The 16383-nt window shown below is 39.1% G+C and overlaps 1 protein-coding gene across 4 annotated transcripts in view; it reads right to left on the bottom strand.

Annotated features, from left to right (window-relative positions):
• The window catches only part of LOC100498371 (protein LBH-like), a 40239-nt gene extending 24823 nt beyond the window's left edge, over positions 1-15416 (bottom strand). Inside the window, exons 1-2 of one of the 4 annotated variants that reach the window (XM_031891399.1) lie at positions 14982-15341; positions 10732-10866 (exon numbers count right to left, since the gene is read on the bottom strand). In XM_031891399.1, the coding sequence (XP_031747259.1) occupies positions 10732-10742 (11 nt within the window). In that variant the 5' untranslated portion in view covers positions 10743-10866; positions 14982-15341. Of the gene's footprint in view, positions 1-10544; positions 10631-10731; positions 10867-14696; positions 14831-14981 lie in introns of those variants that run through there. The other 3 variants (XM_002937992.4, XM_002937991.5, XM_012969542.2) reach the window with 3 other exon arrangements.
• Between the last annotated feature and the right edge of the window lie 967 nt (positions 15417-16383).

Below are 16383 nucleotides of genomic sequence, written 5' to 3'. Positions count from 1 at the left end.
GTTAGTGATACCCCCAGCACACTACCATTTAGTATATAACCCCTTATCAACATTGAACATAATTTGCTAGATTTTCAATGAAAATCACAAAAGTTTTTGTACCACTGATGTCATACTAACAGGTATATAGTCTTCAGGCTGAGAATGAGATCCCTTTTTGAATAGTGATAAGACAGAGCTAAGCTTGTTAAGTACTCTGGGACAAATACCATCCAATTCTGGACTTTTGTTTACCTTTACATGTTCTAGTCTCCTTTGACTTTCCTCCTGCATCGCTATAAATCACTCTCATTACACTTAAGTAGATTGCCTATTTTCTTCATCAAGACCTCATTGTAATATGTATTTTGTATTTACCCATGCAGCAGATTTCCCTTATGTTCAAAATAACAACATAACCACATTACACTCAAAGACTATGTATGGCTACATAAGCATGAAGATCTGTTAAGTGGCATATGTGGCTTCACCACTGCCACATGGGTGGTGGTTTGTGTGGTTCTTGAAATGGTTTGTAGAATTTTTTTACAGTTACTGAAAGAAAAAATATGATCCCTTATAATAAGGCTTTGTATTTTGTTTCCTTGACTACTGCTCTATATCTGTTTCCATTCTGGGATTACTTCTGCTGCCAATTTTGTCAACTTTGACACAATTGGCTAGCCACTGCAAAATATGTGCCCAAAATAAGCAAACTCAACTATTCAAATCCATATACTGATCATCTAATCTGGCTTGTTATTCCTCTCCGCCCCATGACTTCAAATGCAGGTGAGTGTGGGCACTGTCCAGTGCCTTTACATTAAGGTGGCCATAAAGATTGTTCCTTTTCTCTGAATCGTCAGATATGCAGGAAGAAAAAAAAATATTCTACCTGTATCTGACTATTCAGCATAAAGGTTGGATAAAGGATGGATAATTTTCCATCCTGTCAAATCAGCTAGATGGCCGATATCCAAGGCTTTTGCCAATATTGGCTGCCTAGTCTCCCACCATACATGCATCTTGTTTTGTATAATATAGGTGCATGTATGGCCACCTTAAGGCTCTTTTACGATCAGTCCTTCAGATGGACTGATGGTTTGTTTTCATTGCATTTTTTGGCATAGCTCACACAACAGATAGACTATAGTGCAAACTGAAAGCACTTCAAAGTGCTTTGATATATATATTGGCTCAGCATCAACTGACTCTTGTTAAAGTCCAACATAGGCCATAAAATCTGACAATGCTGTATCTTTGCCACCTGAATTACTTATATTTGTATTTATTGGGCTTACTTAGCAACTTTTGACACTGCACAAGTAAAAATGTCATGGCTCCATGCAAGTAAAAACACAATTATATAAAATAATGAACCAAAAGGCTGTTTTAAATACAGAGATAATCTTTAAGCCTTACACTGAAAAGCCCTACATTTATATGCTAACTCTATATATATATATTTAGTTCAGACTTCTGCTAATCAGATTTTACAAGATGTGACAAAAGAATAACTGATTCTTGAATTAAAAAATAAAAAAGCAAGTAAAGCCTAGATAAAATATGAGCTATTTAAGCATACTGCTGCAAATGCCATGTCACGTCCCAGTGCCAGCAACCATACCATTACCTGTGCCAATGCTTCTTATGGTCTGGGTTTGTATAGCCCTGCCAGCAGGAGAATGCATAAAAATGGCACCAATTGCAAATAAAAGTAGTGCAGCTACAAGGCAACCATGGCCACAAATAAATTGATCTTGTGAAGGGATTGTAATGTCAGCTTAGATAAATATCAGAATGATGGGGGCTAATTTCATCACTAAAAAATTCACGGTAGTTTGCCATATTTATTGCCCACAATAGTAGAATTTTTAGGGTATTAGAGCATAACTGTGCCCTCCAAATATGATCACTAGATACTAAGAATGCTGGTACAAAATACATTATTGTTTGTAAATGCTGCATATGCATTGTATCTGTGCTATTATGGCTATCATACAGGGTGGCAAGGATGTCAATTTACAAACCTTTAATTCACAGGTGCAGAGAGCACATTTAGGTCCAAAGCACAGAGGAACCTCTGACACCTGGTTAAGTCCAATTTTTTTTTTTTTACGCATGATTCACAAACTCTAAGAGGCACATTTACTAATCCACGAACGTCCGAAAAGCGTCCGAATGCGTTTTTTCGTTATGATAGTTTTTTGCGACTTTTTCGTCGCCGTCACGATTTTTTCGTGTATTGTCGCGACTTTTTTGGTGCCGTCGCGAAATAATCGTACTGTTGCGCCGAGTACGAAAGTTTCTGATTCATTAAAGGAGACATTTCATATCACCTTCATATTCAGTTATATGATTCATCTTTCTTCAATCAATGAAATCTTGCAGAAAAAGAAACGATTTGAATGCATTTTATCTCCTAAAATCGTTTTTATATCAGAGCTGCAGAGAGATCTTCACTCTTCTGAAGCTAAGCTGAAATGAGAGGTGGGAGTGTCTCTTCATTCTCGCACAGGAAATGGTCACAGCACTGACAGACAGGCTGAACTCTGCTGTAGCAGGGAAGCACCTCCCACCTCCCTGTCTGTGTATCAGTTACCAGTCTGCACATAGCTGTCCTGTGCTGCTGCCTGATCTTTACTTTTGGAGTTGTTGCAGGAGAAAATACCATAAAAACCCAGTTTAGGTGTCAAAGTACAAGTTACAGGCAGTTGCGTGTAAAAAAAACTCTCATATCGAGGTTTTTTGGTATTTTCTCCTGCAACAACTCCCTGCATCCAATCCTACAGTGTCCCAAAAAACCCAGTTTAGCTGTCAAAGTACAAGTTACAGGGAGTTGCATGTAGAAAACTCACATAGCAATTGCAGAACGTAATATTGATGGGCAGGGAGTTGTTGCAGGAGAAAATGCCAAAAAAAACCAGTTTAGGTGTCAAAGTACAAGTTGCAGGGAGTTGCGTGTAAAAAAACTCAGCAATTGCAGAACAAAGTACAAGTTGCAGGGAGTTGCAAGCAAATAAAATACAAAAACATTACAATACATTTTTTATCATTAGGTACAGTACAGGCGGGCCGGGAGCTGCACAACTGAGAGGACTCCAGCGTGACTGACGTGGGCAGGGAAATGACGTCACCAAAGTCCCCGCCCATGTCTCACGCCCACTCCTCTCTCAGTGGCTGCAGCGTCTCTATGGGAAAGAAGCTAGGGCCGGCGGCCCTAGCTGAAGACAGAGACTTTCTTCTGGCCGGAAGCCCTGTGAATGGGAGGGGCTTCAGCGTTTCTGCAGGAATTAAACAGCCTTCTTGAACAGTAGGTAGAAAATAAACTTTGTTTTATTCAATTTTAGAGTGTTAACTGCATTTTAAGATAAAGTTAAAAATGATTGTATATGTCTCCTTTAAAGCTTCAGTATTGGGACTTTCCTTTGGCCAGGTTGGAGCTGCAGAGTGCCATTGAGTCCTATGGGAGGCTTCCAAAATCAAGCAAAGTCGCAAAGGTTTGCCCGCCGTTTACGAGCGCTCAATACGAAAAAGTTGCGACAATTCGTGAGAAAGTCGTAACGGTGACGGAAAAGTCGCGACAATTTGCAGAAAAGTCGCGACGGCGACGAAAAAATCGCAAAAAATACGAAAAAGTTGCAGAATGTTCGTTTCCAATCCGTTTTTTTCCCATTCGGGATTCGGATTCGTGGATTAGTAAATGTGCCCCTAAGTCTTATGTTAAATGAAAGTCAAATCCTTCATCCAGGGAATTTTCCTATCGCCAGGGGGGTCAGGAAGGAATTTTTTCCCTCTTGAGGCATAATTGGCACAGGCTTCACGCTGGGTTTTTTGCCTTCCTCTGGATCAAAACAGTGGCTATATGGTAATGTATTTTAAGTTGTATCTGTCACAGCAGCAGTAGGACCTTGCCAGAGTACCGCACAGGAAATTTTAGAAGAGGGAGAAAGGAGTTTCTCTCCTTTGACTGCACAGTGGGTTGATTGACACAGACGCTACTACTGCTTGTGCTAGGTGACAGCCTGCTTGGATTTCCTATCATCGAGGCACTGCAGATTCAGGACCAGCAGCAGGGCTGCTGAACTTCTCTCATGGTGGGAGATGCAGCTCCTGCTAGTAGCAGAGTTTGGGGCCATCCTCTCTGTAGGTAGAGGCAGCCTAATACTCAGAGGTGGATATAATGACATAGTGCTGATCTCAAGTCTTCAGAAAGGAAGAGCAGAGCATAGTAGCGATTTCTTATGGAATTCTGGCTTTGAATATTGCCTTGGGGTGAGGCTGGCAAGGTCCTATTTATTTAATAAAATTGCCTCTTTTTACCCATTTCTGGCTCTTGGTGTTTTATTAAGGTATGTAGCAATGGGGTTCAGAGGGATGGTTGAAAGCGAAGGGCAATTGAGGAGTCCCCTTATCATGCAGGGGGCCAGTTAATCTCAGTACTGATGCAATTTACATCTTACACAAAGGTAAGATATCACAGCAGCCAGACAGGTAAGAGGCCACACAGAGGGGGTCCATGGGCCGCCAGTTCGGCAGCACAGTAATCTCTGTATCTAGAGATAAGATCATTTCATGCAATGTTGCAAAAGCCCATGGAAATGCCAAGAAACCAGCAGGTTAGTTTCACTGTTTCAAACTAATAGAATGAGAGTGCTACACTGGCAAAGAACATCTTATCCGGCCTATTTCCAGTTTGCTTTATAAACTGTCACAACAACTGTTAAAAGGTGGAATCATACCAGGGTCTTTCTATGCCAATAGCTGCACACTGACTAATGAGAATAATTAATGCATAGCTTGCAATGGAATCTTTTCCAGAAACACAAAGAAATATTAAAGGGGTTCACTTCAGAGTTAACTTTTAGTATTGTAGAAAGTAATATTCTGAGACAATTTGTAATTGGTCTTCACTTTTTATTATTTGTGTTTTTTTAATTATTTCAGTTTTTGTTCGGCGGCCAGTTTGGAGTTTCAAAGGCTATTTGGTTGCTAACTTTGGTAGTACTAAAAATTAACAGTAACAATTAAACTGTAGTTTCACAGAGCAATGGTTTTTTGGCTGCCGGAGTCAATGACCTCCCGTTTAAAAGCTGCAAAGAGTTAGAAAAAGAAGGCAAATAATTCAAAAACTATAACAAATAAATAATGAAGACCAATTTAAAAGTTGCTTAGAATTGACCATTCTATAACACATTAAAAGTTAACTTAAAGGTGACTCACACCTTTAATAAAAGTCAGTAAAAGAATCAAGAAGGTTGTCTACATCATATTAAAAAAACTCAATCTTGTCTTTCTGAAAGTGACTATTAGTTGCAGAAATGCAAATGCTACTGTACTGTATGACAGGAAGAGAGCAGGAAATGTAAATAACACAGGGGAACTGTGCTTAAATTTAGCATCACGGAAGGATATGTTTTGAATTTCAAGCATGCTTCATACAGGATGCATTTTACCTAAAACTGTTAACATGAAAAATTAAAACATGTCTGTTTTTACCTATTATAAAATGGATAGCGCTGCTGACACATCAATGATTTTCCTGAGGTGCCAATGCACTTGTACAACCTTAGTTGCCTAACCCTGCTGATTGATATCAGTACAGCCTGTACGTTACATTTCCTTTATGCCTTTCCAAGAAATGTAAAGGTTTGTCATGCCTATAACGAAATTATGATTTATTATCTAAATATTAAGCAATCTGTTTTGCTTTCTCAAATTACTGACAGCTTTTACTTTAGAAGGACCAAACATTCCAAACTTTACATGTTAGCTTAATTAGCTAGTAGGGTGGTAAATTATAAATTGCTTTCTACCTAGTCATACCTTTGATCGGCAGATGTTGACAGCCTGTGCCAGGAGAAACCATTTGGACTGTGCAAGTCTAAATCCTGTGCTAAAGGGAAAGCTCTGCTATAAAGAATATCACAACTTCCTTTTTTAATTACTCTACTTTTATATGTTGTTACTAATCATGATTACTCGATATTATTGTTTTTTTTCTATATTATTTATTCTTACAGATGGTTTTCCCAACAGTCATTCTATTAGGGTAATATGATCTAACTCATTTCTCCTACATTCATAACTGTATATAATTCCCTCTAGTTTTGTACTGACTTTTTTTTTGTAATACTGGAGGTAATTTTAATATGCGTTATAGAACTGATCCCCAACCAGCGGCTTGTGAGCATGATGCTGCTCGTCAGCTCCTCTGATGTTGCTCCAATGGCCTCAAAGCATGCACGTTTTTAAATTCCTGGCTTGGAAGCACAAGTTTACTGCTAAACGGAGGCTGCTGGCTAAATGGGGCTAAGAAACAGCCAATCATAGTCCTTATATAGCACCCCCTGGAAGGTTTTTTGTTCTTGTCCTCAAGACTTTCCAATTTTAAATGCAACTCTCAAGCACAAAAGTTTGGGGACTTCAGGGGTAAATGCAATCTGTCCTCTTACTACAGCACCCTTAACTGAACTGGAAAAGTGAGAGTTACTAAATGGGTGGATACAGTTGCAAAAATAAATGTACTGGGTGCCAGGAGTTATTTTCCATAGCTTAATAAACAGTATTTAATAAAAAAAAAAAAAAGAGCAGACCGAACCAGTTTGCATAAGTAAGTTATTTAAACAAATCCAAGCAGAAAACATTGCAAGTTTGCCTATTTTATCTAATCTGGTGGCTTGCCCAGTTCCATCAGTCAGCACTTGCCACAGGACCATTTTAGCAATGGGGTACAATGTGCCACACCTATTATACAAAATATTTTACCTTTAATTTTTTCTGATAATCGTTTTCACTGCACTCCTTTGCAGAACAAATCAGACAGAAAAAAAAAAGGGACAGAAAGGCAAATTTACTATGGCAAGTCAAGGGGCAAATTGCAAACTAGGTGCAGGTGCAAAGCAGGCACAACACTTTCCACTTCTGTATGCTGGTATGTAAGTGTATGTCAGTATGTGGATGTCCCCTTGTGCATCATTTAGCTCCACAGATCTTTATTTAAGGCACTAAGTGCCTGCCTATCTTTTGACTTTTCAGTCCAGTGCAAGGTATTTTTTGATTGTATATAGTGTAGGGTTCTACGGGGCATACATTTCTGCCTTATAGTGCAGTAGTCACCTGATTCACCTGGAACAGCTGGCTGTAGATTTTTGTCTGTGTTCCTACTGCTTTAAAGTAAACTTACAACGTCACAGAATATTGCTCTCAGCTTTCTAACACTGGTGCTTTAATGTTTTGATGACAAAGTCCCTATAATAAAAATCATTATTTTACTGTACATGTACAAACAGATGATACTGTAATTATGAGATAAACATTGCTAATTGCAAAAAGATCAATTTAGCCAAAGGAAGAGGAACCAGAACAGATTGAATTATTCATTGCCTCTGCCATAGAATGCTGAAATTTAAGAACTGAAAAAACAGAGATAAAGTTGAGCTTGCTTTCACAAAATAATGTCCATACCAATTAAACAGTGAAAGTTATCATCATTCCCAAAATAATGTAATTTTAGGGCGTCTTTATAATGCATTATAGCAGGGCTTTTGTATGGCATCTTATAACAGTTGTTATAAGATTACAAAGTTCTGTCTTCAAACTGTGCAGCAAAAAACATTAAACTGGTTTTCAAAGTTGTTTGTTTGTTATCTATGCACTTGCAAGTTGTCACATGCACACATATCGTGCACATATACATTCACACACATACATTTTAATATGTTGCACCTAAGAAAAATATGCCGTCCAAAACTGCCCAACCCCCTTTCCAAGCTAACGCAGGGAGAAAAATATAAAAACTCTACTGTATTAGGGCAAATCTAAATTTTTGTGGTGCTTTGCTTTGGCAAACTGAGAACTGTGGAAGAAAATACTCACACCCAATGAATAAACAATATTCCTATTTGATGGAGAAGGCAAGCTTACCTTTTCTGTACAAGAAATTAAATATCTGGAGAAAGTTTGTCTGTGCACCATTAACTGTTTGGATGCCGCAGTCTGCAGTAACTCCAATAGAGTATTGTAACACAGTGGAAAGTTAAAATAGTCAATGTGTTCTGACAGCTCCACATAAGATCAGTGTTCCCTGGGCATTTATACATGGCATAAAATTGCAATCTACATATATGCTTGCAAACGTGAAGCAGATGTACATTCAGGATAAACAGAACAAGGCAAGCCCTGTACTTGGAATTGCTTCTCTGTCTGGCAAACCCTTACATGTTAATATGGGATGCTCTATTTTTGTACTGCAATTAATCATTAAGTCTTCTAATAAAGTAAAACAAAGAAAACATAAAGTAAAACATAAAGCAAAACCACCCCAAATAGTGTTCTAAGGTACATTACCCCTTTAAAAGTAAAGCTGCTCAGTCCTGCTCTCAGTATTGATAATTTGAGTGCAATAAGCTGCCTTATGTGCCCACTGTGCGTGCAGGGTGCAATGGGGGAGCAGAGGAAACCAGGCAGCAATAACGCTAGCTTAGCACATTGCTCTTGTAAGGAAAAACACAGTAATCCTAGGTATTATTCATGCTGCTTGAAGAACTGCATAAACATTAAAAAACACATGCACCTCATTTTGCTTATTGTAATCCCCCACACACATCACTGTACTGCATTGTCATTTCCTACCCAAACACATACTGCCTCTAATTTTCTTTGTTGTGCTTTCCCCCTCCAACACACATCTCTCTTGCACGCCTCACTGTAATCTCCCACACACTAGCATATGCCTCTTATTCTCCTTATTGTACTTTCCCCTACACGCATATCTCCTCACCCTTATTCTCCTTATTGTGCTTTCCCACACACACATCTACCTCAAAATTCTCACTTTAAAATAAAAAAAATTAAACAAATCTCCCTTTCGTTCCTCATTGTACGTCCCCCTTACACATATCTCCCTTGCCATTCTAACACACATCACATACTACCCTTATTCTCCTTTTTGTGTCTTTCCACACATTTCTACTTTAGCCTTCTTACTTTAATACAAAAATAATATCTCCCTTGCATTACTTATTGCATTTCTCCCACACACATCCACTCACATTTCTAAGTGTATTCCCACACACATACACACCTCCCCTTTTCTTTTTTTGTATTTCTCTACACACACACAGCCCTCACTCTCTCACTTTAATACCAACATATACAAAGACACATCTCCTATTCTCCTTATTGTACTACCCCCCACACACATTTTCCTCACCACTCTCACTTTAATACTAACACATATATACCTTCCTTATTCTCCTTATTGTACTACCCCCCCCACACACATTTTCCTCACCACTCTCACTTTAATACCTACACACATATACCTTCCTTATTCTCCTTATTGTACTTGCCTCCCACACACATTTCTCCAACCCTTCTCACTTTAATACCCACACACTTATACCTTCCTTATTTTCCTTATTTTACTTCTATTTTACCCTCATCCTTCTCACTTTAATGGCCACGCGCATATACCTCCCTTATTTTCCTGATTGTACTTCCCCACACACACACAAATTAACACAAATTAAATCCCCATACCAATGCATACTTCTTTCTGTTCTTCTTATTGCACTTCCAAACACACACCTCCATTACATTCCTCGCTGAAGGCACCACACACATACAAATGCTTGCACAAACCTACATTCAGCCCTTTTTGTTTGATATGGTGGTGTCCCGCAGCCACAGGGCGACAAAATGCCAGGACAACAAAACACTTCAAATCACTTCATATGCCATTACCCTCTACAAGCATCTACCTAACTCTCCTCAGTTTATTTCTTTCTTTATCAAAAACCCTCATATGTAATAAAAAGCACTAAATTTGCCCAGGAGCAGTAACCCATAGCAACCAATAAGATGTGTGTTTTTAAACAGGAGACCAGTAAGTGCAACCTGCTAATTGGTTTCTATGGGTTACTGCTTCTGGGCAAACTTAGTGCCCTTTTTTACATAACCCAATTAGTCTTAAAATGTACCCTGGCCCATACATATACACCCATCTCGATCAAATGGATGCACCACTCCAACATACATTCTTATATCTCATACTCTCCAGTATAATTACCCCCTTCTACAAAAACACAGGCCTTTATTCTCTATATTGCATCCCTCCCATCAACATACACAACCTATGTAACTCCCCCCCACCCCCAAATTTACTGTAATGCCCACACTTAGGCCTCTTCTCATTATCAGGTCTGGACGGGGATGCAAAATAGGCCCTGGCATCTTAAGTACACAGAGGTCCAAACAGCCCCCTATTAGCCCACTAAATAGTAACTGTCTATGGCATCTTACAGCAGCCCCTCTGGCATTTGCCAGAAATCACAGATTGACAGTCCAGGCCTGCTCATTATTATAATTATCCACCACTCAAACATACCTGTTTTGCTTATTATTGTAAATCCCACCCACAACAATAATAAGAATGAAATAGGTGTGTGTATAAACACTTTTGTCAAACACTCACTTTGTTCACTTTCCTCTTTGCAATTCAGCCCCCAAGAAAATATTTGTCACTTCATGTATTGTATACACTTCTGCCATGAGAACCTCACCTCATTAAAAAGAAATCAGGCTTTTCTAGCATTGTGCACAAGTGATATAGTGTCCACCTCCCTGGTCGAAGTGCAAAAACAGTAAGCATTAGTCAAGGAAGCTGATGGGGGGCCACGATGGGTCTCAGAAATCCCCCTGGTAGTCAAGCACAAGTGACCCCATTCCACACTTCTCTAATGATATTACCTTCTGCTCATAAATTTACTCAGTTCTGGTTATTGTAATCCCCACCACCTTCACTCACAGACACCTTCAGTCTCTTTAAGATAATCCATACAGATGCATAACGACTGATGTAAAATTCTTCATAATATGTCAACCCTATATAAATAAAGGATGATAACTTAAATTGTATTTTTAAATATATAGTGACTAACAAAGGAGTCTATAAAGATATTAAAATACATTATGACCATTTCTGTATAAAGGTACAAGAATACAGATTTACAGTATATACTTTCATTCTTTATGCAACATCCAATATCTCATTCCCAAACCAAAGCTATTAATATAAATATACCTTTTCCCTTATGGGAATGCTTTCCACTAGGTTTTGGAACATAGTTGGCAGAATTTGCTTCCATTCAGCCAAATGAGCATTGCTGGCGTTGGGATTGCTTGCAGATAAGTCCTGAATCACAGTCAGTGTTCCAAGTAGTCCCACAGGAGTTCAGTTAGGTTAAAGGGGTGGTAACTTTTAGCATGTTATAGAATGGCCTATTCTAAACAACTTTTTACAGGTATGGGATCCCTTATCTAGAAACCTGTTATCCAGAAAGTTCCGAATTACAGAAAGGCCATCGCCCATAAACTCCATTCTAAGCAAATAATTCTAACTTTTATAAATTATTTCCTTTATCTCTGTAATAATAAAACAGTACCTTGTATTTGATCCCAACTAAGATATAATAAATTCTTACTGGAGGCAAAACAATCCTATTGGTTTATTCAAAATTCAAATTATATTTAGCAGATTTAAGTTATGAAGATCCAAATTACAGAAAAGATCCCTTATCCGGAAAAAAACCAAGGTCCTGAGCATTCTGGATAACAGGTCCCATACCTGTAATTGGTCTTCGTTTTTTATAGTTTTTGAATTATATGCCTTCCTCTTCTGACTCTTTCCAGCTTTCAAATGGGGGTCACTGACTCCAGAGGATGAATTTTCCCTGCACCATGTCCAATGGTTGTGAACTTTACTCTCCATCCAACAAAGTATAGGTCCATTTGCCACTGATCACCCTCTAAAACTACATGCTGCCTACTAATAATTCTTGGATAGCTATTAATTCCAGAAACAATTTAAAATTCAGAGGTCACAGACATATCAATTGACCCACATTTTTCATCAATCAGGCCATTTACAAGGTCCGAAAAGAGTCTGACTCTCAAGGGACCAACAGGCACCTTATGAATTGCTTGTGAATCTATAAAATATACTGTCCTTGTTTTTTACTCATTAATGCATTTTTGGTTCAAATACTTCTTTAGTCTTAAATATACACACACACACCGACATGCAAAAGTATTAAGACCTATGTTTAGATTTCCAGACCTACACTGAAACTGTAATCTATTTTGTAATTTTACTTTAAAGAACTGGCAATGTTACATTGTACTGTTAGGAAAACATAAAAAGTCAAAAACCATGTTGCAAACTTCAATATGTTGTAGAGCCGTGTCTTTTTGCACACTATTCTTTGGCCCATTTTTCCAGGCAGGTTTGTTCTAAGTTATTCAGTTATTAGTTTCAGAATATTAACTGGATCAGGGCTTTGACTAGGCCATTGAATAACATTCTGCTTTTTGCTTCTGGGTTTCTATTTGGGATCCTAGTCCTGCTCAACTTGAAATTTCGACCAAGCGTTATTCTTTTTATAGCAGAATTAAAAAGGTTCTCTGATGTAGTATTTCCCTGAATTCTGCACCATCCTTTTATTTTAAAAGGCTGCCCAGAACCTGCACAACATGATGCCACAACCACTGGCAGGGATTTAATACTTATGTAAGCAGCATTGTATTGTCTGCAATTTTACATTAAATACAAATTTGAATCTCACTGGTTTAAAACAAATATACTTCTTGTCACAGAGAAAAAAATCTCAGTGTAGCGTTTGTTATATATATATATATATATATATATATATAGTAAAATGTCTCAGTCACTAAAGTGCTGTGATATGATGACACCTCTCATGATGCTCTATGTAGTACTTAATCAAAACTGAAATTAATCATAATGGCTCGGGTACAACTGGTAGAGTTTGGGGGCTGCCTGTCAGTTCCACTAGCATTCACATCCAGAGAAGCAGGGACAGATATGGCTGCAGGCATATTAATGGAAAATGTGTAAGCGGGACTTCCAACACAAAGGCTGTTTCATCAGGGGTCCAATGATGAATGCGACTCTCCAAGGGATTTTTATATTTTGCTCCCAGCTTACTTAAGAGCTCCACATACTTTGTATGACTTTCATATATCTGACTCATAACACAGACATGTCAGCTCACCAGACTCGAGGGGGTGTGGGGGCCCCTGGGGTAGTAGCTCCGATGGGCCTTGCTCACTCCAGTCTAATGCTGGATAAGTCATTGGGAAGCAGTAGTGTAACTAGAAGTTAACTACTGAAATCCTATCAGTAGTTAAATTCACAACACCATTTAATGTTCCAAAATTAAAAAGCCTTTATTTGTATATAAAGGCACTTTTTTGCAGTGAATTTAACTATTGATACTGAATACAGCTATGTGTGGACAGCTTGTCACAGGCACCTGTTTGCTTCTAAAAGAGAAAATTGGTAAGTACTGACCATTATTCAATTCCCCTATGCATCCTAGGACACCAGCAGTCACATGGTGTACTTCCTGTGGGGACTACAACTCTTTCCATTTACAAACCAGGTCTATAGGGATCATTTACAAACACAAGTGCAAAGCTTAAAAATGGATACTAGCCACAAAGGTATTTGCACCTTTATACACATAAGGGGTCATTTAAAGGAGAAGGAAAGTCATTTTGGCAATTTACTGCCAATAGATTTGCCACATTAGTGCCACCTAGAACACTTCATTTATTCTGCAGAAAGCATTACTATACCTGAGTAAAGAGCCCTAGAAGCTTTCTCAATTTGTTTAAGACAGCAGCTGCCATTTTAAGTAGCTCCCTGCTGCAGTTCTAGCCATTATAGCTCACATCACACATTCCTAAGAGATGGGGGAGGGAGTTCTTAGCATTCTTGAGGGAGGGGAGCAGGAGAGGGGAGAAAGGAGAGAACCGAGTAGACTCTGGCCCCAGGAATGAAGGATTTTTCTGAGAGAGTAAGTCAGATACCCTAAGAACATGTTTATAAAAAAAGGAGACAAGAAATCCTGTGTTTCTTTTGGCAGAGAAGTCAGTACAGCTTTTCTGTGAGTGATTATGGCTGTATTTACATAGACCTTTCTGATAAAGCTTACTTAGTTTTTCTGAAGAAAAAGAAGAAAATTTGATAGAAGATATATTTACAAAATCTGCTTAAATATAAACATTACCAGTCATATAAACCATCTGTTGGATGTTCTTGGCCCTAACTTACCTCAAAGTTTTCCAGTTTGCCTTATACTCACAGTAAATATTCTTTTTGCATACAATGGGCACAAATGCTTGGATTTATACAGGATGCCCCCTCTACTGGAGGAAGGTGGTAGTACATTTAGTACTAGCAAGCACATACAGATTAGTATGCTATGGCCATACAAGCAACCTGCTATCTATGCCACTTAGTACCAAAAAATAGCCCCTCACACTGTCACTGCCTGCATATTTTATTAGCCCTAAAATATTTCTAAGAACACTGATTTATTGCACATTCAATTAAAAAGGCACAAAACAATGATCAAAATATTAGAAAAGGTGGTGCAGAAAAAGAGTTTTAACCCAACGCCTTCCGCAGCCTGTCTCCCTCCAGGAGTGTCATCTGCAACCTGTGGCTCCCAGTTTGCAACATTTGGCTCCCCATTTGCAACATGTGGATCCCAAGCTTTTGCTGAAATAAAACTATAACTATCCCAGAGCAGGCTGGTAGCTGTAAATAAGTGAATCTCGTCAGGTTTTAGATCTCCAAAAAAACGCAGAATGAGAGGAATGGGCCAATAGTGATACTCGGTACTCACCTATGCAGGACCAGAACGCTACCTATATTACAGGCAGATGGAAAGACCCAGTGAATATGTTGCATAAAGATCCGGGCAGAAGTCTAGAAGCAGGAGCTATAAAAGAAGCTGCCTCGCTTGGTGTCCAACTTGCTTTATTTTTAACTCTCATTTCCTTCCTCTACAAACTGTCCCCGAGTTCTACACACCAGCCCCCCCCCCCCCCAAGCCCAGCTCATGGTCCGACCCTCGGCACAAGCTATTCGCATACACACACACAGGTTGGGTGCTCAGAGCCCGTCTCACCTGGGGAGCCCGAAGAGCTGATTCTCTGTTGCTCACAGACTGAGCGCTCTCTCTCCTGCTTGGTGCACCTCACTTTCTCCCCGATGAATCCAAAAATCGCAGTGCTGTTCGACTGGGAGCGGGGGTTCCAAGGCAAGGATGATGGAGAGATATGATAGAGAGAGGGGGAGAGGAAAGGAGAGAGCAGGGTTAGAGGAGCTCTCGGTAGAAAGCGAGACGGTTTCCCTGAGAGGGAGAGGGAGGAAATGTAGAGCTGCTAAGTGCACAGCCTGTGCTCTGTGTTGTACAGGCAGAGGGAGCCTGTGGCGCTTCATTCCATAGCATGGGCACTGCTCACACACTCAGGGGAGCCTGCTTCTCACTGTGCCTGTGGGGAGGATAATTCTGGGTCACAGCAACATAGCTAATAACCCAGCAGCAATACACGGAGGGGATAATAATAGCATAGTAAGAACCCCAAAAATTGCAGTCGAGACTGGATATACACTACCCTAGGCCAGTCAGTTGTGGCCACCTGTTTACACTGCCAGCATGTTCCTCCAATGGCCCATACCCTGCCTCCTATTATATAAAATAAAATTTATTGTTTGCCCCCCCCAACACACACATCTGTCAGCCTCCAGCAATAATAGTTTAAATCAAAATATAAGAAATCCATTAAAGCATTGGTAATGTAATTCATTCTATTAAAGCAATGTTTCTGAACCATTTTCTCAGGGAAACTGGATCAAATTTGTGACCCCAAAGACCCCCCTTTTTTTTGCTTTATTTTGATGAATAGTTTTTATAGGAGGAAATTTCAATGCACTCATGGGGCAAGGCACCCTTGCCAAAAAAACATGGAGGCCCATTTTTTGAGTGTGATCCATACTGTAGGTTAAGAAATTCTGCTTTTAAAAGTAGCATCTTCAACACTAGGCCTAAGTTGCCTCTTCACAAATACATATATATATTTAAGGAAGCATAGTGGCTGTTAGAGAATAGCTCTAAGTTTTTCATTGCAGGACAATTTTGATCATTTGTACAGTTGCTTCTTTAGCCAATTTACATTCAGACTATAAGCATTAGGATTCTCGTTATATAGGGAAATATTATGTAAATATTCTTTTATATGCACAAAATCAGCATCTGATTTTAAAAACCCTATACCTCCGGAGTGCGCACATAACTGTAAAATTGTATGTAAGAATTATGAAATCCATGAGATAATAACATGTTTTGTCAATAGCAACTATTTCCTAACCTACAGATATGGACTCAAATGTGCCCCCCTATGCTGCTTAGGTTGGGTCCCCTTGATCCCCTTGAATACATTGCTAAGACTTCCTTCAATAGAAAATAGCTACTAAAATTAGGTGCATAAACCAATAATTAGGTTGTGACAATAATTCCCAGACCTTTT

The sequence above is a fragment of the Xenopus tropicalis genome, chromosome 8 (genome assembly GCF_000004195.4).
Source record: "Xenopus tropicalis strain Nigerian chromosome 8, UCB_Xtro_10.0, whole genome shotgun sequence".
Classification (NCBI taxonomy): domain Eukaryota; kingdom Metazoa; phylum Chordata; class Amphibia; order Anura; family Pipidae; genus Xenopus; species Xenopus tropicalis.
This window is presented reverse-complemented; position numbering and strand designations above follow the sequence as displayed.